Source organism: Heterodontus francisci, chromosome 49 (genome assembly GCF_036365525.1).
Source record: "Heterodontus francisci isolate sHetFra1 chromosome 49, sHetFra1.hap1, whole genome shotgun sequence".
In the NCBI taxonomy this organism is placed as follows: domain Eukaryota; kingdom Metazoa; phylum Chordata; class Chondrichthyes; order Heterodontiformes; family Heterodontidae; genus Heterodontus; species Heterodontus francisci.
This window is the reverse complement of record NC_090419.1, coordinates 8,489,284-8,515,093: the sequence shown is the minus strand read 5'-3', so window position 1 is coordinate 8,515,093 and position 25,810 is coordinate 8,489,284. Positions and strand designations below refer to the sequence as shown.

Below are 25,810 nucleotides of genomic sequence, written 5' to 3'. Positions count from 1 at the left end.
GGATATTGGGGGATGTACTACACTAGAGGGATATTGGGGGATATACTACACTAGAGGGATATTGGGGGATATACTACACTAGAGGGATATTGGGGATATACTACACTAGAGGGATATTGGGGGATATACTACACTAGAGGGATATTGGGGATATACTACACTAGAGGGATATTGGGGGATGTACTACACCAGAGGGATATTGGGGGATGTACTACACTAGAGGGATATTGGGGGATATACTACACTAGAGGGATATTGGGGGATGTACTACACTAGAGGGATATTGGGGATATACTACACTAGAGGGATATTGGGGGATATACTACACTAGAGGGATATTGGGGATATACTACACTAGAGGGATATTGGGGGATATACTACACTAGAGGGATATTGGGGGATATACTACACTAGAGGGATATTGGGGATATACTACACTAGAGGGATATTGGGGGATGTACTACACTAGAGGGATATTGGGGATATACTACACTAGAGGGATATTGGGGGATATACTACACTAGAGGGATATTGGGGGATATACTACACTAGAGGGATATTGGGGATATACTACACTAGAGGGATATTGGGGATACACTACACTAGGGGATATTGTGGGATATACTACACTAGAGGGATATTGGGGGATACACTACACTAGAGGGATATTGGGGGATGTACTACACTAGAGGGATATTGGGAGATGTACTACACTAGAGGGATATTGGGGGATATACTACACTAGAGGGATATTGGGGGATATACTACACTAGAGGGATATTGGGGGATATACTACACTAGAGGGATATTGGGGATACACTACACTAGGGGATATTGTGGGATATACTACACTAGAGGGATATTGGGGGATACACTACACTAGAGGGATATTGGGGGATGTACTACACTAGAGGGATATTGGTGGATATACTACACTAGAGGGATATTGGGGGATATACTACACTAGAGGGATATTGTGGGATATACTACACGAGAGGGATATTGGGGATATACTACACCAGAGGGATATTGTGGGATATACTACACGAGAGGAATATTGGGGATATACTACACCAGAGGGATATTGTGGGATATACTACACTAGAGGGATATTGGGGGATATACTACACTAGAGGGATATTGGGGATATACTACACCAGAGGGATATTGTGGGATATACTACACTACAGGTATGTTGGGGATATATTACACGAGAGGGATATTGGGGGATGTACTACACTAGAGGGATATTGGGGGATATACTACACTAGAGGAATATTGGGGATATACTACACTAGAGGGATATTGGGGGATATACTACACGAGAGGGATATTGGGGGGATGTACTACACTAGAGGGATATTGGGGGATATACTACACTAGAGGAATATTGGGGATATACTACACCAGAGGGATATTGGAGATATACTACACCAGAGGGATATTGGGGGATATACTACACGAGAGGGATATTGGGGGGATGTACTACACTAGAGGGATATTGGGGGATATACTACACTAGAGGGAGATTGGGGGATATACTACACTAGAGGAATATTGGGGATATACTACACTAGAGGGATATTGGGGGATATACTACACTAGAGGGATTTTGAGGGATATTGTGGGATATACTACACTAGATGGATATTGGGGATATACTACACTGGGGGATATTGTGGGATATACTACACCAGAGGGATATTGGGGGATGTACTACACTAGAGGGATATTGGGGGATGTACTACACTAGGGTGATATTGGGGATATACTACACTAGAGGGATATTGGGGGATATATTACACTAGAGGGATATTGGGGGATATACTACACTGGAGGGATATTGGGGGATAAACTACACTAGAGGGATATTGGGGGATATACTACACTGGAGGGATATTGGGGATATACTACACTAGGGTGATATTGGGGATATACTACGCTAGGGGATATTGTGGGATATACTACACTGGAGGGATATTGGGGGATATACTGCACTAGAGGGATATTGGGGATATACTACACTCGGGGATATTTTGGGATATACTACACTAGAGGGATATTGTGCGATAAACTACACTGGAGGGATATTGTGGGATAAACTACACTAGAGGGATATTGTGGGATATATTACACTAGAGGGATATTGGGGGATGTACTAGACTAGGGGATATTGGGGGATATACTACACTAGAGGGATATTGGTGGATATACTACACTAGAGGGATATTGGGGATATACTACACTAGAGGGATATTGGGGGATATACTACACTAGAGGGATATTGGGGGATGTACTAGACTAGGGGATATTGGGGGATATACTACACTCGAGGGATATTGGTGGATATACTACACTAGAGGGATATTGGGGGATGTACTAGACTAGGGGATAATGGGGGATATACTACACTAGAGGGATATTGGGGATATACTACACTAGAGGGATATTGGGGGATGTACTAGACTAGGGGATATTGGGGGATATACTGCACTAGAGGGATATTGTGGGATATACTACACTAGAGGGATATTGGTGGATGTACTAGACTAGAGGGATATTGGGGATATACTACACTAGAGGGATATTGGGGGATGTACTAGACTAGGGGATATTGGGGGATATACTACACTAGAGGGATATTGTGGGATATACTACACTAGAGGGATATTGGGGATATACTACACTAGAGGGATATTGGTGGATATACTACACTAGAGGGATATTGGGGGATGTACTAGACTAGGGGATATTGGGGGATATACTACACTAGAGGGATATTGTGGGATATACTACACTAGAGGGATATTGGGGATATACTACACTAGAGGGATATTGGGGGATGTTCTAGACTAGGGGATATTGTGGGATATACTACACTAGAGGGATATTGGGGGATGTACTACACTAGAGGGATATTGGGGGATGTACTAGACTAGGGGATATTGTGGGATATACTACACTAGAGGGATATTGGGAAATATACTGCACTAGGGGATATTGGGGATATACTACACGAGAGGGATATTGTGGGATATACTACACTAGAGGGATATTGGGGGATGTACTACACCAGAGGGTTATTGGGGATATACTACACCAGAGGGATATTGGGGATATACTACACCAGAGGGATATTGGGGGATATACTACACTAGAGGGATATTGGGGGATGTACTACACTAGAGGGATATTGGGGGATATACTACACTAGAGGGATATTGGGGGATGTACTACACTAGAGGAATATTGGGGGATATACTACACTAGAGGGATATTGGGGGATGTACTACACTAGAGGGATATTGGGGGATATACTACACCAGAGGGATATTGGGGGATGTACTACACTAGAGGGATATTGGGGGATGTACTACACTAGAGGGATATTGGGGGATATACTACACCAGAGGGATATTGGGGGATGTACTACACTAGAGGGATATTGGGGGATGTACTACACTAGAGGGATATTGGGGGATGTACTACACCAGAGGGATATTGGGGGATGTACTACACTAGAGGGTATTGGGGGATGTACTACACTAGAGGGATATTGGGGGATGTACTACACTAGAGGGATATTGGGGGATATACTACACTAGAGGGATATTGGGGGATATACTACACTAGAGGGATATTGGGGGATATACTACACTAGAGGGATATTGGGGATATACTACACTAGAGGGATATTGGGGGATGTACTACACTAGAGGGATATTGGGGGATATACTACACTAGAGGGATATTGGGGGATATACTACACTAGAGGGATATTGGGGGATATACTACACTAGAGGGATATTGGGGGATATACTACACTAGAGGGATATTGGGGATACACTACACTAGGGGATATTGTGGGATATACTACACTAGAGGGATATTGGGGGATATACTACACTAGAGGGATATTGGTGGATGTACTACACTAGAGGGATATTGGGGGATATACTACACTAGAGGGATATTGGGGGATATACTACACTAGAGGGATATTGGGGATATACTACACTAGAGGGATATTGGGGGATATACTACACTAGAGGGATATTGGGGATATACTACACTAGAGGGATATTGGGGGATGTACTACACCAGAGGGATATTGGGGGATGTACTACACTAGAGGGATATTGGGGGATATACTACACTAGAGGGATATTGGGGGATGTACTACACTAGAGGGATATTGGGGATATACTACACTAGAGGGATATTGGGGGATATACTACACTAGAGGGATATTGGGGATATACTACACTAGAGGGATATTGGGGGATATACTACACTAGAGGGATATTGGGGGATATACTACACTAGAGGGATATTGGGGGATATACTACACTAGAGGGATATTGGGGATATACTACACTAGAGGGATATTGGGGATACACTACACTAGGGGATATTGTGGGATATACTACACTAGAGGGATATTGGGGGATACACTACACTAGAGGGATATTGGGGGATGTACTACACTAGAGGGATATTGGGGGATGTACTACACTAGAGGGATATTGGGGGATATACTACACTAGAGGGATATTGGGGGATATACTACACTAGAGGGATATTGGGGGATATACTACACTAGAGGGATATTGGGGATACACTACACTAGGGGATATTGTGGGATATACTACACTAGAGGGATATTGGGGGATACACTACACTAGAGGGATATTGGGGGATGTACTACACTAGAGGGATATTGGTGGATATACTACACTAGAGGGATATTGGGGGATATACTACACTAGAGGGATATTGTGGGATATACTACACGAGAGGGATATTGGGGATATACTACACCAGAGGGATATTGTGGGATATACTACACGAGAGGAATATTGGGGATATACTACACCAGAGGGATATTGTGGGATATACTACACTAGAGGGATATTGGGGGATATACTACACTAGAGGGATATTGGGGATATACTACACCAGAGGGATATTGGGGGATATACTACACTACAGGTATGTTGGGGATATATTACACGAGAGGGATATTGGGGGATGTACTACACTAGAGGGATATTGGGGGATATACTACACTAGAGGAATATTGGGGATATACTACACTAGAGGGATATTGGGGGATATACTACACGAGAGGGATATTGGGGGGATGTACTACACTAGAGGGATATTGGGGGATATACTACACTAGAGGAATATTGGGGATATACTACACCAGAGGGATATTGGGGATATACTACACCAGAGGGATATTGGGGGATATACTACACGAGAGGGATATTGGGGGGATGTACTACACTAGAGGGATATTGGGGGATATACTACACTAGAGGGAGATTGGGGGATATACTACACTAGAGGAATATTGGGGATATACTACACTAGAGGGATATTGGGGGATATACTACACTAGAGGGATTTTGAGGGATATTGTGGGATATACTACACTAGATGGATATTGGGGATATACTACACTGGGGGATATTGTGGGATATACTACACCAGAGGGATATTGGGGGATGTACTACACTAGAGGGATATTGGGGGATGTACTACACTAGGGTGATATTGGGGATATACTACACTAGAGGGATATTGGGGGATATATTACACTAGAGGGATATTGGGGGATATACTACACTGGAGGGATATTGGGCGATATACTACACTAGAGGGATATTGGGGGATATACTACACTGGAGGGATATTGGGGATATACTACACTAGGGTGATATTGGGGATATACTACACTAGGGGATATTGTGGGATATACTACACTGGAGGGATATTGGGGGATATACTGCACTAGAGGGATATTGGGGATATACTACACTCGGGGATATTTTGGGATATACTACACTAGAGGGATATTGGGGATATACTACACTAGAGGGATATTGGGGGATATACTACACTAGAGGGATATTGGGGGATGTACTAGACTAGGGGATATTGGGGGATATACTACACTAGAGGGATATTGGTGGATAAACTACATTAGAGGGATATTGGGGATATACTACACTAGAGGGATATTGGGGGATGTACTAGACTAGGGGATATTGGGGGATATACTACACTAGAGGGATATTGGGGGATGTACTAGACTAGGGGATATTGGGGATATACTACACTGGAGGGATATTGGTGGATATACTACACTAGAGGGATATTGGGGGATGTACTAGACTAGGGGATATTGGGGGATATACTACACTAGAGGGATATTGGGGATATACTACACTAGAGGGATATTGGGGGATGTACTAGACTAGGGGATATTGGGGGATATACTGCACTAGAGGGATATTGTGGGATATACTACACTAGAGGGATATTGGTGGATGTACTAGACTAGAGGGATATTGGGGATATACTACACTAGAGGGATATTGGGGGATGTACTAGACTAGGGGATATTGGGGGATATACTACACTAGAGGGATATTGTGGGATATACTACACTAGAGGGATATTGGGGATATACTACACTAGAGGGATATTGGTGGATATACTACACTAGAGGGATATTGGGGGATGTACTAGACTAGGGGATATTGGGGGATATACTACACTAGAGGGATATTGTGGGATATACTACACTAGAGGGATATTGGGGATATACTACACTAGAGGGATATTGGGGGATGTTCTAGACTAGGGGATATTGTGGGATATACTACACTAGAGGGATATTGGGGGATGTACTACACTAGAGGGATATTGGGGGATGTACTAGACTAGGGGATATTGTGGGATGTACTACACTAGAGGGATATTGGGAAATATACTGCACTAGGGGATATTGGGGATATACTACACGAGAGGGATATTGTGGGATATACTACACTAGAGGGATATTGGGGGATGTACTACACTAGAGGGATATTGGGGATACACTACACTAGGGGATATTGTGGGATATGCTACACTACTGGGATTTTGTGGGATATACTACACGAGAGGGATATTGTGGGATATACTACACTAGAGGGATATTGGGGGATGTACTACACTAGAGGGATATTGGGGGATGTACTAGACTAGGGGATATTGGGGGATATACTACACTAGAGGGATATTGGGGATATACTACACTAGAGGGATATTGGGGGATGTACTACACTAGAGGGATATTGGGGGATGTACTAGACTAGGGGATATTGGGGGATATACTACACTAGGGGATATTGTGGGATATACTACACTAGAGGGATATTGGGAAATATACTGCACTAGGGGATATTGGGGATATACTACACGAGAGGGATATTGTGGGATATACTACACTAGAGGGATATTGGGGGATGTACTACACTAGAGGGATATTGGGGGATGTACTAGACTAGGGGATATTGGGGGATATACTACACTAGGGGATATTGTGGGATATACTACACTAGAGGGATATTGGGAAATATACTGCACTAGGGGATATTGGGGGATATACTACACTAGAGGGATATTGTGGGATATGCTACACTACTGGGATTTTGTGGGATATACTACACGAGAGGGATATTGGGGGATATATTACACGAGAGGGATATTGGGGATATACTACACCAGAGGGATATTGGGGGATATACTACACGAGAGGGATATTGGGGATATACTACACTAGAGGGATATTGGGGGATATACTACACTCGAGGAATATTGGGGATATACTACACGAGAGGGATATTGTGGGATATACTACACTACAGGTATGTTGGGGATATACTACACGAGAGGGATATTGGGGGATGTACTACACTAGAGGGATATTGGGGATATACTACACCAGAGGGATATTGTGGGATAAACTACACTACAGGTATGTTGGGGATATACTACACGAGAGGGATATTGGGGGATGTACTACACTAGAGGGATATTGGGGGATATACTACACTAGAGGGATATTGAGGGATATACTACACTACAGGGATTTTGGGGGATATTGTGGGATATACTACACTAGATGGATATTGGGGATCTTCTACACTGGAGGGATATTGTGGGATATACTACACCAGAGGGATATTGGGGGATGTACTACACTAGAGGGATATTGGGGGATGTACTAGACTAGGGGATATTGTGGGATATACTACACCAGAGGGATATTGGGGGATGTACTACACTAGAGGGATATTGGGGGATGTACTAGACTAGGGGATATTGTGGGATATACTACACCAGAGGGATATTGGTGGATATACTACACTAGAGGGATATTGGGGATACACTACACTAGGGGATATTGTGGGATATACTACACTAGAGGGATATTGGGGGATATACTACACTAGAGGGATATTGGGGATACACTACACTAGGGGATATTGTGGGATATACTACACTAGAGGGATATTGGGGGATACACTACACTAGGGGATATTGTGGGATATACTACACTAGAGGGATATTGGTGGATATACTACACTAGAGGGATATTGGGGGATACACTACACTAGGGGATATTGGGTGATATACTACACTAGAGGGATATTGGGGGATATACTACACTAGAGGGATATTGGGGGATACACTACACTAGGGGATATTGGGGGATATACTGCACTAGAGGGATATTGGGGGATACACTACACTAGGGGATATTGGGGGATATACTACACTAGAGGGATATTGGGGGATACACTACACTAGGGGATATTGGGGGATATACTACACTGGAGGGATATTGGGGGATATACTACACTAGAGGGATATTGGGGATACACTACACTAGGGGATATTGGGGGATATACTACACTAGAGGGATATTGTGGGATATACTACACTAGAGGGATATTGGGGGATACACTACACTAGGGGATATTGGGGGATATACTACACTAGAGGGATATTGGGGGATATACTACACTAGAGGGATATTGTGGGATATGCTACACTGGAGGGATATTGGGGGATATACTACACGAGAGGGATATTGGGGATATACTACACCAGAGGGATATTGTGGGATATACTACACTAGAGGGATATTGGGGGATATACTACACTAGAGGGATATTGGGGATATACTACACCAGAGGGATATTGTGGGATATACTACACTACAGGTATGTTGGGGATATATTACACGAGAGGGATATTGGGGGATGTAATACACTAGAGGAATATTGGGGATATACTACACTAGAGGAATATTGGGGATATACTACACTAGAGGAATATTGGGGATATACTACACTAGAGGAATATTGGGGATATACTACACCAGAGGGATATTGGGGGATATACTACACGAGAGGAATATTGGGGATATACTACACTAGAGGGATATTGGGGGATATACTACACTAGAGGGATTTTGAGGGATATTGTGGGATATACTACACTAGATGGATATTGGGGATATACTACACTAGAGGGATATTGGGGGATATACTACACTAGAGGGATTTTGAGGGATATTGTGGGATATACTACACCAGAGGGATATTGGGGGATGTACTACACTAGAGGGATATTGGGGGATGTACTACACTAGGGTGATATTGGGGATATACTACACTAGGGGATATTGGGGATATACTACACTAGAGGGATATTGTGGGATATGCTACACTGGAGGGATATTGGGGGATATACTACACGAGAGGGATATTGGGGATATACTACACCAGAGGGATATTGTGGGATATACTACACTAGAGGGATATTGGGGGATATACTACACTAGAGGGATATTGGGGATATACTACACCAGAGGGATATTGGGGGATATACTACACTACAGGTATGTTGGGGATATATTACACGAGAGGGATATTGGGGGATATACTACACTAGAGGGATATTGTGGGATATGCTACACTGGAGGGATATTGGGGGATATACTACACGAGAGGGATATTGGGGATATACTACACCAGAGGGATATTGTGGGATATACTACACGAGAGGGATATTGGGGGATATACTACACTAGAGGGATATTGGGGATATACTACACCAGAGGGATATTGTGGGATATACTACACTACAGGTATGTTGGGGATATATTACACGAGAGGGATATTGGGGGATGCACTACACTAGAGGGATATTGGGGGATATACTACACTAGAGGAATATTGGGGATATACTACACCAGAGGGATATTGGGGATATACTACACCAGAGGGATATTGGGGGATATACTACACGAGAGGGATATTGGGGATATACTACACTAGGGTGATATTGGGGATATACTACACTAGAGGGATATTGGGGGATATACTGCACTAGAGGAATATTGGGGATATACTACACTAGAGGGATATTGGGGGATATACTACACTAGAGGGATTTTGAGGGATATTGTGGGATATACTACACTAGATGGATATTGGGGATAGACTACACTGGGGGATATTGTGGGATATACTATACTAGAGGGATATTGGGGGATATACTATGCTCGAGGGATATTGGGGATCTTCTACACTGGAGGGATATTGTGGGATATACTACACCAGAGGGATATTGGGGGATGTACTACACTAGAGGGATATTGGGGGAGGTACTACACTAGGGTGATATTGGGGATATACTACACTAGGGGATATTGGGGATATACTACACTAGAGGGATATTGGGGATATACTACACTAGACGGATATTGGGGGATATACTACACTAGAGGGATATTGGGGATATACTACACTAGACGGATATTGGGGGATATACTACACTAGAGGGATATTGGGGATATACTACACTAGGGGATATTGTGGGATATACTACACTAGAGGGATATTGGGAGATATACTACACGAGAGGGATATTGGGGATATACTACACTAGAGGGATATTGGGGGATATACTACACTAGAGGGATATTGGGGATATACTACACTAGGGTGATATTGTGGGATATACTACACTAGAGGGATATTGGGGATACACTACACTAGGGGATATTGGGGGATATACTACACTAGAGGGATATTGGGGATATACTACACTAGGGTGATATTGTGGGATATACTGCACTAGAGGGATATTGGGGATACACTACACTAGGGTGATATTGTGGGATATACTACACTAGAGGGATATTGGGGATACACTACACTAGAGGGATATTGGGGATATACTGCACTAGAGGGATATTGTGGGATATACTACACTAGGGGATATTGGGGATACACTGCACTAGAGGGATATTGGGGATATACTGCACTAGAGGGATATTGTGGGATATACTACACTGGAGGGATATTGTGGGATATACTACACTAGAGTGATATTGGGGATATACTACACTAGAGGGATATTGTGGGAAAGACTACACTAGAGGTATATTGGGGATATACTACACTCGGGTGATATTGGGGGTTATACTACACTCGAGGGATATTGTGGGATATACTACACTGGAGGGATATTGGGTATATACTACACTCGAGGGATATTGTGGGATATACTGCATTGGAGGGATATTGTGGGATATACTGCACTAGGAGATATTGGGGGATATTCTATACTAGGGGATATTGGGGATATACTACACTAGAGGGATATTGTGGGATATACTACACTAGAGGGATATTGGGGATATACTACACTCGGGTGATATTGTGGGATATAATACACTGGAGGGATATTGGGGATATACTACACTAGAGGGATATTGTGGGATATACTGCACTGGAGGGATATTGTGGGATATTCTACACTAGAGGGATATTGGGGATATAATACACTAGTGGGATATTGGGGGATATACTACACTGGGGGATATACTACACTAGAGGGATATTGTGGGATATACTACACTAGAGGGATATTGTGGGATATACTACACTAGAGGGATATTGGGGGATATACTACACTAGAGGGAAATTCTGGGATATACTGCACTCGGGGATATTGTGGGATATACTACACTCGAGGATATTGGGGATATACTACACTCGAGGGATATTGGGAGATGTACTACACTGGGGTGATATTGGGGATATAATGCACTCGGGGAAATTGTGGGATATACTACACTCGAGGGATATTGGGGGATATACTACACTAGAGGGATATTGGGGGATATACTACACTGGGGTGATATTGGGGATATACTACACTAGGGGATATTGTGGGATATACTACACTCGAGGGATATTGGGGATATACTACACTAGGGTATATTGTGGGATATACTACACTCGAGCGATATTGGGGATATAATACACTAGGGGATATTGGGGGATATACTACACTAGAGGAATATTGGGGATATACTACACCAGAGGGATATTGTGGGATATACTACACTACAGGTATGTTGGGGATATACTACACGAGAGGGATATTGGGGGATGTACTACACTAGAGGGATATTGGGGATATACTACACCAGAGGGATATTGTGGGATATACTACACTACAGGGATATTGTGGGATATACTACACTAGAGGAATATTGGGGATATACTACACCAGAGGGATATTGTGGGATATACTACACTACAGGTATGTTGGGGATATACTACACGAGAGGGATATTGGGGGATGTACAACACTAGAGGGATATTAGGGGATATACTACACTAGAGGGATATTGTGGAATATACTACACTAGAGGGACTTTGGGGGATATTGTGGGATATACTACACTAGATGGATATTGGGGATCTTCTACACTGGAGGGATATTGTGGGATATACTACACCAGAGGGATATTGGGGGATGTACTACACTAGAGGGATATTGGGGGATGTACTAGACTAGGGGATATTGTGGGATATACTACACCAGAGGGATATTGGGGGATGTACTACACTAGAGGGATATTGGGGGATGTACTAGACTAGGGGATATTGTGGGATATACTACACCAGAGGGATATTGGTGGATATACTACACTAGAGGGATATTGGGGATACACTACACTAGGGGATATTGTGGGATATACTACACGAGAGGGATATTGGGGGATATACTACACTAGAGGGATATTGGGGATACACTACACTAGGGGATATTGTGGGATATACTACACTAGAGGGATATTGGGGGATACAGTACACTAGGGGATATTGTGGGATATACTACACGAGAGGGATATTGGTGGATATACTACACTAGAGGGATATTGGGGGATACACTACACTAGGGGATATTGGGGGATATAATACACTAGAGGGATATTGGGGGATATACTACACTAGAGGGATATTGGGGGATACACTACACTAGGGGATATTGGGGGATATACTACACTAGAGGGATATTGGGGGATACACTACACTAGGGGATATTGGGGGAAATACTACACTAGAGGGATATTGGGGGATACACTACACTAGGGGATATTGGGGGATATACTACACTAGAGGGATATTGGGGGATATACTACACTAGAGGGATATTGGGGGATACACTACACTAGGGGATATTGGGGGATATACTACACTAGAGGGATATTGTGGGATATACTACACTAGAGGGATATTGGGGGATACACTACACTAGGGGATATTGGGGGATATACTACACTAGAGGGATATTGGGGGATATACTACACTAGAGGGATATTGTGGGATATGCTACACTGGAGGGATATTGGGGGATATACTACACGAGAGGGATATTGGGGATATACTATACCAGAGGGATATTGTGGGATATACTACACTAGAGGGATATTGGGGGATATACTACACTAGAGGGATATTGGGGATATACTACACCAGAGGGATATTGTGGGATATACTACACTACAGGTATGTTGGGGATATATTACACGAGAGGGATATTGGGGGATGTACTACACTAGAGGAATATTGGGGATATACTACACTAGAGGTATATTGGGGATATACTACACTAGAGGTATATTGGGGATATACTACACTAGAGGAATATTGGGGATATACTACACTAGAGGAATATTGGGGATATACTCCACCAGAGGGATATTGGGGGATATACTACACGAGAGGGATATTGGGGGGATGTACTACACTAGAGGGATATTGGGGATATACTACTCTCGAGGAATATTGGGGATATACTACACCAGAGGGATATTGGGGATATACTACACCAGAGGGATATTGGGGGATATACTACACGAGAGGGATATTGGGGGGATGTACTACACTAGAGGGATATTGGGGGATATACTACACTAGAGGAATATTGGGGATATACTACACTAGAGGGATATTGGGGGATATACTACACTAGAGGGATATTGGGGATATACTACACCAGAGGGATATTGTGGGATATACTACACTACAGGTATGTTGGGGATATATTACACGAGAGGGATATTGGGGGATGTACTACACTAAAGGGATATTGGGGGATATACTACACTAGAGGGATATTGTGGGATATGCTACACTGGAGGGATATTGGGGGATATACTACACGAGAGGGATATTGGGGATATACTACACCAGAGGGATATTGTGGGATATACTACACTAGAGGGATATTGGGGGATATACTACACTAGAGGGATATTGGGGATATACTACACCAGAGGGATATTGTGGGATATACTACACTACAGGTATGTTGGGGATATATTACACGAGAGGGATATTGGGGGATGTACTACACTAGAGGGATATTGGGGGATATACTACACCAGAGGGATATTGGGGATATACTACACCAGAGGGATATTGGGGATATACTACACGAGAGGGATATTGGGGGATATACTACACGAGAGGGATATTGGGGGGATGTACTACACTAGAGGGATATTGGGGGATATACTACACTAGAGGAATATTGGGGATATACTACACTAGAGGGATATTGGGGGATATACTACACTAGAGGGATTTTGAGGGATATTGTGGGATATACTACACTAGATGGATATTGGGGATATACTACACTGGGGGATATTGTGGGATATACTATGCTCGAGGTATATTGGGGATCTTCTACACTGGAGGGATATTGTGGGATATACTACACCAGAGGGATATTGGGGGATGTACTACACTAGAGGGATATTGGGGGAGGTACTACACTCGGGTGATATTGGGGATATACTACACTAGGGGATATTGGGGATATACTACACTAGAGGGATATTGGGGATATACTACACTAGAGGGATATTGGGGATATACTACACTAGACGGATATTGGGGGATATACTACACTAGAGGGATATTGGGGATATACTACACTAGGGGATATTGTGGGATATACTACACTAGAGGGATATTGGGGGATACACTACACTAGGGGATATTGGGGGATATACTACACTAGACGGATATTGGGGATATACTACACTAGAGGGATATTGGGGATATACTACACTAGACGGATATTGGGGGATATACTACACTAGAGGGATATTGGGGATATACTACACTAGGGGATATTGTGGGATATACTACACGAGAGGGATATTGGGAGATATACTACACTAGAGGGATATTGGGGATATACTACACTAGAGGGATATTGGGGGATATACTACACTAGAGGGATATTGGGGATATACTACACTAGGGTGATATTGTGGGATATACTACACTAGAGGGATATTGGGGATACACTACACTAGGGGATATTGGGGGATATACTAAACTAGAGGGATATTGGGGATATACTACACTCGGGTGATATTGTGGGATATACTACACTAGAGGGATATTGGGGATACACTACACTAGGGTGATATTGTGGGATATACTACACTAGAGGGATATTGGGGATACACTACACTATAGGGATATTGGGGATATACTGCACTAGAGGGATATTGTGGGATATACTACACTAGGGGATATTGGGGATACACTACACTGGAGGGATATTGTGGGATATACTACACTAGAGTGATATTGGGGATATACGACACTAGAGGGATACTGTGGGAAAGACTACACTAGAGGGATATTGGGGATATACTGCACTCGGGTGATATTGGGAGTTATACTACACTCGAGGGATATTGTGGGATATACTACACTGGAGGGATATTGGGGATATACTACACTAGAGGGATATTGTGGGATATACTGCACTGGAGGGATATTGTGGGATATACTGCACTAGGGGATATTGGGGGATATTCTATACTAGGGGATATTGGGGATATACTACACTAGAGGGATATTGTGGGATATACTACACTAGAGGGATATTGGGGATATACTACACTCGGGTGATATTGTGGGATATAATACACTGGAGGGATATTGGGGATATACTACACTAGAGGGATATTGTGGGATATACTACACTAGAGGGATATTGGGGATATAATACACTAGTGGGATATTGGGGGATATACTACACTGGGGGATATACTACACTAGAGGGATATTGTGGGATATACTACACTAGAGGGATATTGTGGGATATACTACACTAGAGGGATATTGGGGGATATACTACACTAGAGGGAAATTCGGGGATATACTGCACTCGGGGATATTGTGGGATTTACTACACTCGAGGATATTGGGGGATATACTACACTCGAGGTATATTGGGAGATGTACTACACTGGGGTGATATTGGGGATATACTGCACTCGGGGATATTGTGGGATATACTACACTCGAGGGATATTGGGGGATATACTACACTAGAGGGATATTGGGGGATATACTACACTGGGGTGATATTGGGGATATACTACACTAGGGGATTTTGTGGGATATACTACACTCGAGGGATATTGGGGATATACTACACTAGGGTATATTGTGGGATATACTACACTAGAGCGATATTGGGGATATACTACACTAGGGGATATTGGGGGATATACTACACTAGAGCGATATTGGGGATATACTACACTAGGGGATATTGGGGGATATACTACACTAGAGCGATATTGGGGATATACTACACTAGGGGATATTGGGGGATATACTACACTAGGGTGATATTGGGGATATAACTACACTAGAGGATATTGGGGATATACTACACTAGAGGGATATTGGGGGATATAGTACACTAGGGTGATATTGGGGATATACTACACTAGAGGGATATTGGGGGATATAGTACACTAGGGTGATATTGGGGATATACTACACCAGAGGGATATTGTGGGATATACTACACTACAGGTATGTTGGGGATATATTACACGAGAGGGATATTGGGGGATGTACTACACTAAAGGGATATTGGGGGATATACTACACTAGAGGGATATTGTGGGATATGCTACACTGGAGGGATATTGGGGGATATACTACACTAGAGGGATATTGGGGATGTACTACACCAGAGGGATATTGTGGGATATACTACACTACAGGTATGTTGGGGATATATTACACGAGAGGGATATTGGGGGATGTACTACACTAGAGGGATATTGGGGGATATACTACACTAGAGGAATATTGGGGATATACTACACCAGAGGGATATTGGGGATATACTACACCAGAGGGATATTGGGGGATATACTACACGAGAGGGATATTGGGGGGATGTACTACACTAGAGGGATATTGGGGGATATACTACACTAGAGGGATATTGTGGGATATACTACACTAGAGGGATATTGGGGGATATACTACACGAGAGGGATATTGGGGATATACTACACTAGAGGGATATTGTGGGATATACTACACTAGAGGGATATTGGGGGATATACTACACTAGAGGGATATTGGGGATGTACTACACCAGAGGGATATTGTGGGATATACTACACTACAGGTATGTTGGGGATATATTACACGAGAGGGATATTGGGGGATGTACTACACTAGAGGGATATTGGGGGATATACTACACTAGAGGAATATTGGGGATATACTACACCAGAGGGATATTGGGGATATACTACACCAGAGGGATATTGGGGGATATACTACACGAGAGGGATATTGGGGGGATGTACTACACTAGAGGGATATTGGGGGATATACTACACTAGAGGAATATTGGGGATATACTACACTAGAGGGATATTGGGGGATATACTACACTAGAGGGATTTTGAGGGATATTGTGGGATATACTACACTAGATGGATATTGGGGATATACTACACTGGGGGATATTGTGGGATATACTACACCAGAGGGATATTGGGGGATGTACTACACTAGAGGGATATTGGGGGAGGTACTACACTCGGGTGATATTGGGGATATACTACACTAGGGGATATTGGGGATATACTACACTAGAGGGATATTGGGGATATACTACACTAGAGGGATATTGGGGGATGTACTACACTAGAGGGATATTGGGGGAGGTACTACACTCGGGTGATATTGGGGATATACTACACTAGGGGATATTGGGGATATACTACACTAGAGGGATATTGGGGATATACTACACTAGAGGGATATTGGGGATATACTACACCAGAGGGATATTGGGGGATATACTACACGAGAGGGATATTGGGGGGATGTACTACACTAGAGGGATATTGGGGGATATACTACACTAGAGGGATATTGGGGGATGTACTACACTAGAGGGATATTGGGGATATACTACACCAGAGGGATATTGGGGGATATACTACACGAGAGGGATATTGGGGGGATGTACTACACTAGAGGGATATTGGGGGATACACTACACTAGGGGATATTGGGGGATATACTACACTAGACGGATATTGGGGATATACTACACTAGAGGGATATTGGGGATATACTACACTAGATGGATATTGGGGGATATACTACACTAGAGGGATATTAGGGATATACTACACTAGGGGATATTGTGGGATATACTACACGAGAGGGATATTGGGAGATATACTACACTAGAGGGATATTGGGGATATACTACACTAGAGGGATATTGGGGGATATACTACACTAGAGGGATATTGGGGATATACTACACTAGGGTGATATTGTGGGATATACGACACTAGAGGGATATTGGGGATACACTACACCTGGGGATATTGGGGGATATACTAAACTAGAGGGATATTGGGGATATACTACACTAGGGTGATATTGTGGGATATACTACACTAGAGGGATATTGGGGATACACTACACTAGGGTGATATTGTGGGATATACTACACTAGAGGGATATTGGGGATACACTACACTAGGGTGATATTGGGGGATATACTACACTAGAGGGATATTGGGGATACACTACACTATAGGGATATTGGGGATATACTGCACTAGAGGGATATTGTGGGATATACTACACTAGGGGATATTGGGGATACACTACACTGGAGGGATATTGTGGGATATACTACACTAGAGTGATATTGGGGATATACTACACTAGAGGGATATTGTGGGAAAGACTACACTGGAGGGATATTGGGGATATACTACACTAGGGTGATATTGTGGGATATACTACACTAGAGGGATATTGGGGATACACTACACTAGGGTGATATTGGGGGATATACTACACTAGAGGGATATTGGGGATACACTACACTATAGGGATATTGGGGATATACTGCACTAGAGGGATATTGTGGGATATACTACACTAGGGGATATTGGGGATACACTACACTGGAGGGATATTGTGGGATATACTACACTAGAGTGATATTGGGGATATACTACACTAGAGGGATATTGTGGGAAAGACTACACTGGAGGGATATTGGGGATATACTACACTCGGGTGATATTGGGGGTTATACTACACTCGAGGAATATTGTGGGATATACTACACTGGAGGGATATTGGGGATATACTACACTAGAGGGATATTGTGGGATATACTGCACTGGAGGGATATTGTGGGATATACTGCACTGGAGGGATATTGGGGGATATTCTATACTAGGGGATATTGGGGATATACTACACTAGAGGGATATTGGGGATATACTACACTAGAGGGATATTGTGGGATATACTACACTAGAGGGATATTGGGGATATACTACAGTAGGGTGATATTGGGGATATACTACACTGGGGGATATTGTGGATATACTACACTAGAGGGATATTGGGGGATACACTACACTGGAGGGATATTGGGGGATATACTACACTAGGGTGATATTGGGGATATACTACACTAGGGGATATTGGCGATATACTACACTAGAGGGATATTGGGGATATACTACACTAGGGGATATTGTGGGATATACTACACTAGAGGGATATTGGGGGATATACTACACTAGGGTGATATTGGGGATATACTACACTGGGGGATATTGGGGATATACTACACTAGGGGATATTGTGGGATATACTACACTCGAGGGATATTGGGGATATACTACACTAGGGGATATTGTGGGATATACTACACTAGAGGGATATTGGGGGATATACTACACTAGGGTGATATTGGGGATATACTACACTGGGGGATATTGGGGATATACTACACTGGGGGATATTGGGGATATACTACACTAGGGGATATTGTGGGATATACTACACTCGAGGGATATTGGGGATATACTACACTAGGGGATATTGTGGGATATACTACACTAGAGAGATATTGGGGGATATACTGCACTAGGGTGATATTGGGGATATACTACACTAGGGGATATTGTGGGATATACTACACCAGGGGATATTGGTGGATATAGTACACCAGGGGATATTGGGGGATATACTACACTAGAGCGATATTGGGGATATACTACACTAGGGGATATTGTGGGATATAGTACACCAGGGGATATTGGGGGATATACTACACTAGGGGATATTGGGGGATATACTACACTAGGGGATATTGTGGGATATACTACACCAGGGGATATTGGGGGATATACTACACTAGAGCGATATTGGGGATATACTACACTGGGGGATATTGGGGGATATACTACACTAGAGGGATATTGTGGGATATACTACACTAGAGCGATATTGGGGATATACTACGCTAGGGGATATTGGGGGATATACTACACTAGAGCGATATTGGGGATATACTTTACTAGGGGATATTGGGGGATATACTACACTAGAGCGATATTGGGGATATACTACACTAGGGGATATTGGGGATATACTACACTAGAGCGATATTGGGGATATACTACACTAGGGGATATTGGGGATATACTACACTAGAGGGATATTGGGGATATACTACACTGGGGGATATTGGGGATATACTACACTGGGGGATATTGGGGATATACTACACTAGAGCGATATTGGGGATATACTACACTAGGGGATATTGGGGATATACTACACTAGAGCGATATTGGGGATATACTACACTAGGGGATATTGGGGATATACTACACTAGAGCGATATTGGGGATATACTACACTAGGGGATATTGGGAATATACTACACTGGGGGATATTGGGGATATACTACACTAGAGCGATATTGGGGATATACTACACTAGAGCGATATTGGGGATATACTACACTAGGGGATATTGGGGATATACTACACTAGAGCGATATTGGGGATATACTACACTAGGGGATATTGGGGATATACTACACTAGAGGGATATACTGCACTAGGGTGATATTGGGGATATTCTACACTGGGGGATATTGGGGATATACTACACTAGAGCGATATTGGGGATATACTACACTAGGGGATATTGGGGATATACTACACTAGAGCGATATTGGGGATATACTACACTAGAGCGATATTGGGGATATACTACACTAGGGGATATTGGGGATATACTACACTAGAGCGATATTGGGGATATACTACACTAGGGGATATTGGGGATATACTACACTAGAGGGATATACTGCACTAGGGTGATATTGGGGATATACTACACTAGAGGGATATACTACACTAGGGGATATTGTGGGATATACGACACTAGAGGGATATACTGCACTAGGGTGATATTGGGGGTATACTACACTAGGGGATATTGGGGATATACTACACTAGAGGGATATACTATACTAGGGGATATTGTGGGATATACGACACTAGAGGGATATACTGCACTGGGGTGATATTGGGGATATACTACACTAGGGGATATTGGGGATATACTACACTAGAGGGATATACTACACTAGGGGATATTGTGGGATATACTACACTAGAGGGATATACTGCACTAGGGTGATACTGGGGATATACTACACTAGGGTGATATTGGGGATATACTACACTAGGGTGATATTGGGGATATACTACACTCGAGGGATATACAGCACTAGGGTGATATTGGAGGATATATTACACTCGGGGATATTGGGGGATATACTACACTAGGGTGATATTGGAGGATATATTACACTCGGGGATATTGGGGTGTTCATACTGACACATCGTGCAGTCTTTGCCACAGATCCTCAGGCAATGGTCCAGGTTCGTGCAGGAGGATAAGATATGTATCAGACACTGGACGATCAAACCCATTGTCTGTTTCCTGTTGGACTTTCCAGCTCGCAACTCTACCCACTCATCCTCAATCTTGTTCCTCCTCATCTTCCAGCACCAGTCCCCCCTCCTCACTCCAGCTTCACCTTCCCCCCCCTCATCTTCACCCCCATTCTCCTCCTCACCTTATCTGTCACATCACTCCTGACATTCCTGCTCATTCCTCCCCATCGTGGGCCCCTCTCCACCCCTTCCTCCTGGCGTTCCACCTGCTCGTGACCCGATTCATTCCATCGCAGGCATCTGCTCACAACAGCTGTCATCTAGATAGGGACTTTAATTTGAGGAACGTCCAAAGGGATTTCGTAGGAGAGGAATGAAATGAATGGGCATTCAAGCCACTTCGGGAGATAATAGGGACAGGGCCAAAGGGTCGGTGAAAGAGGTCGGTTTTAAGGGCGAGGGAGGGAGATAGGAGAGGGAGGGAGGGGGGATTTGAACCTTGTCAAATTTGGATTTCTGATGGCCTGGGCCTCACGTTAACTCCCAGATGCACATTCAGACGACCACGCTGACCGTGTCAATGAGCCTGAGTGCGTCCGTGTGCCTGGGAATGCTTTACATCCCCAAAGTCTACGTCATCATCTTCCTCCCGGAACAGAACGTACAGCGGCGCAAGCGGAGCTTCAAGGCTGCAGCGACGGCCGCCAGTTTCACCTCCGGACTGTCACAGCGTTCCCACAACGGCGACACGCGGAAGGACGAGAAGGCGGAGAACTGACGGCGGTTCAACGGGAGGCGTTTGGACAGCCCCGTTCGGGTAACGGCGGGGAATTCCATTGAGGGCTGACCCCTCCCTCACCCACAACTCCCATCCCGCATGCCCTGCGGGTACCCCTCCTCGGCCCTGGCTCTCACCCAACTGTTCCATCGCCAACCCATCGAACCCCCCACCATCTACAAGGCACACGTCAGGAGTGTGATGGAATACTCTCCACTTGCCTGGATGGGTGCAGCTCCAACAACACTCAAGAAGCTCGACACCATCCAGGACAAAGCAGCCCTCTTGATTGGCACCCCATCCACCGTCATCAACATTCACTCCCTCCAGATTGGGATGCGAGGCCTGGATGTTTTCCCAGTCTGATAATGCACCAAGCAAAGTGTGCACGTCCCTCGCCGATTGCAAAGCAGAGTGTGAGGCAGTGCCAATCCAATTTACAATGGGCATGCCTGGGCACGGCCCATGTGGGCATCGACTCAGCACAGGAGAGCTCTCTCTCTCTCTCTCTGCCTGTCTCACTGTCTCTCTACTTCTCTATTTATCTATCTCTCTTTCTTACTCTCTCTCTCTACTTCTCTATTTATCTATGTCTCTTTCTCTCTCTCTCTACTTCTCTATCTATCTATCTCTCTTTCTTACTCTCTCTCTCTACTTCTCTATTTATCTATGTCTCTTTCTCTCTCTAGTTCTCTATCTATCTCTCTTTCTCTCTCTGTCTCTCTCTCTCTACTTCTCTATTTATCTATGTCTCTTTCTCTCTGTCTCTCTCTCTCTACTTCTCTATCTATTTCTCTTTCTCTCTCTCTCTCTCTCTACTTCTCTATTTATCTATGTCTCTCTCTCTCTACTTCTCTATCTATTTCTCTTTCTCTCTCTCTCTCTCTACTTCTCTATTTATCTATGTCTCTTTCTTTCTCTCTCTCTACTTCTCTATCGATCTATGTCTCTCTCCCTCTCTCTCTCTACTTCTCTATTTATCTATGTCTCTCTCTACTTCTCTATGTCCCTTTCTCTCTCTCTCTCTCTCCCTCTACTTCTCTATCTATCTATGTCTCTCTCTCTCTCTACTTCTCTACGTCCCTGTCTCTCTCTCTCCTTCTCTATTTATCTATGTCTCTCTCTCTCTCTCCTTTATTTATCTATGTCTCTCTCTCTCTCTCTCTCTCTCTACTTCTCTATCTATCTATCTCTCTTTCTTACTCTCTCTCTGGCTATGTCTCTCTCTCTCGACTTTATTTATCTATGTCTCTTTCTTTCTCTCTCTCTCTACTTCTCTATTTATCTATTTCTCTTTCTTTCTCTCCCTGTCTCTCTCCCTGCCTCTCTCTATACTTCCCTAGCTTTCTCTCTCTCTTTCTTTTACTCTTTCTCTACCTCTGTCTGTTTCTCTCTATGTTTCTCTCTTACTCTCTCTGCCTCTCACTCTACTTTGTCTTTCTCTCTCCTACTTTCTTAATCAGTGTCATTCTCCCTCCATCTGCCTCTCTCTCTTTCTCTCATTCTTTCTGTCTTTCTCCCTCTCTGTCTCTCTCTCTCTCTCTGTTTCTCTTACTCTCTCTGTCGCCCTCTAACACTCTCTCTCCCACACACTCTGTCTCTATTTCTCTCTCTCTCTCTCTGTTTCTCTTACTCTTTCTGTCTGTCACCCTCTATCTCTCTCTCTCTAACTCTCTCTCTCCCACACACTCTGTCTCTATTTCTCTCTCTCTCTCTCTGTTGAGTAATTCTTATTTTTGACAATGAGAAACGGGTTGTGTGGGATCAACTGCTACTGATCTCCCCCGTCCCCATTTACACCCACACAACCCCAAGTTTCAAACACTCAGCCAGGGTCAAAGTTAACCCCTCTCCCAACCTCCCGCCCACCTCGTCTCCCTCTTCCCTCTCCCACTCACTCTCTCTCTCCTTGACTATGCCAGTCTCGCCCACATGCGAAGTTGACTGATTGACATCGGGATTGGATTTTGGAGGAAGGGTATCGTAGCACTGGGTGCAAAGGGGGAGAGAGGGGGCAGGTGATGGGCAGAGGGGGTCCATCTTTGTCTCACCCGCCCAGCTGCTGAAGACCCCTCGCTGCGGGACATTCAGTCCAGGTGGCCATCTTTATTTTATTCCACCCCCCCCCCCCATTTGGGCCAGCGCCATTGAGCCTGCCTCGGGTGGGCCCAGTAGGCCCCGTCCCCCCCGTCGTAGGCCCTCGTTGCCAGGGATCCGGCCTAGCGGTGACCTCTGACACTGAGCCTGTCCTGGGGTGAGATGGTCAATGGGTGGAGGTTTTGCAGGGGGGGGAATGCGAGGATGGAGAGGGGGGTGCTGGATACATCCCAGGCCATGGCCTATCCTTGAAATCCAAACTCATCCAACCTGCCCACTGCATCCGGCATCCCCGGGCTCGGTCCTCATCACGGAGCAGGCCGTGGTTTCGGAGGAGGCCAGGCCTGGGAGCCTCTCCTCCCGGGACACACTCTCCAAATCCCCTCCCCCTTCCCGGCCACCTCAATCCTTGAGAACTCCGAAGCCCCGGCCTGGTTTCGGGCGAAGGGAAGGCCTGTAACTCAGGCCCGTGGAGCCTGTGAGCTCAGGTATCGGATAACCCCCGGGTGGAGGAAGTCATTCGGCCCCTCACACCTGTGCTGACTCTTCGAAAGATCTATCCAATTAGTCCCCACTCCCCCCACCTGCTCTTTCCCCCACATCCCTGTACATTTTCCCCCTTCCTGTATTTCTCCAAT

At 44.2% G+C, this 25,810-nt stretch overlaps 1 protein-coding gene across 1 annotated transcript in view; it reads left to right on the top strand.

Moving 5' to 3' along the window:
• LOC137358320 (metabotropic glutamate receptor 6-like) overlaps positions 1-23,075 on the top strand; it is a 67,317-nt gene extending 44,242 nt beyond the window's left edge. Inside the window, exon 9 of the mRNA XM_068024263.1 lies at positions 22,845-23,075. Within this exon, the coding sequence (XP_067880364.1) occupies positions 22,845-23,075 (231 nt within the window). The remainder of the gene's footprint in view (positions 1-22,844) is intronic.
• Positions 23,076-25,810: the final 2,735 nt, after the last annotated feature.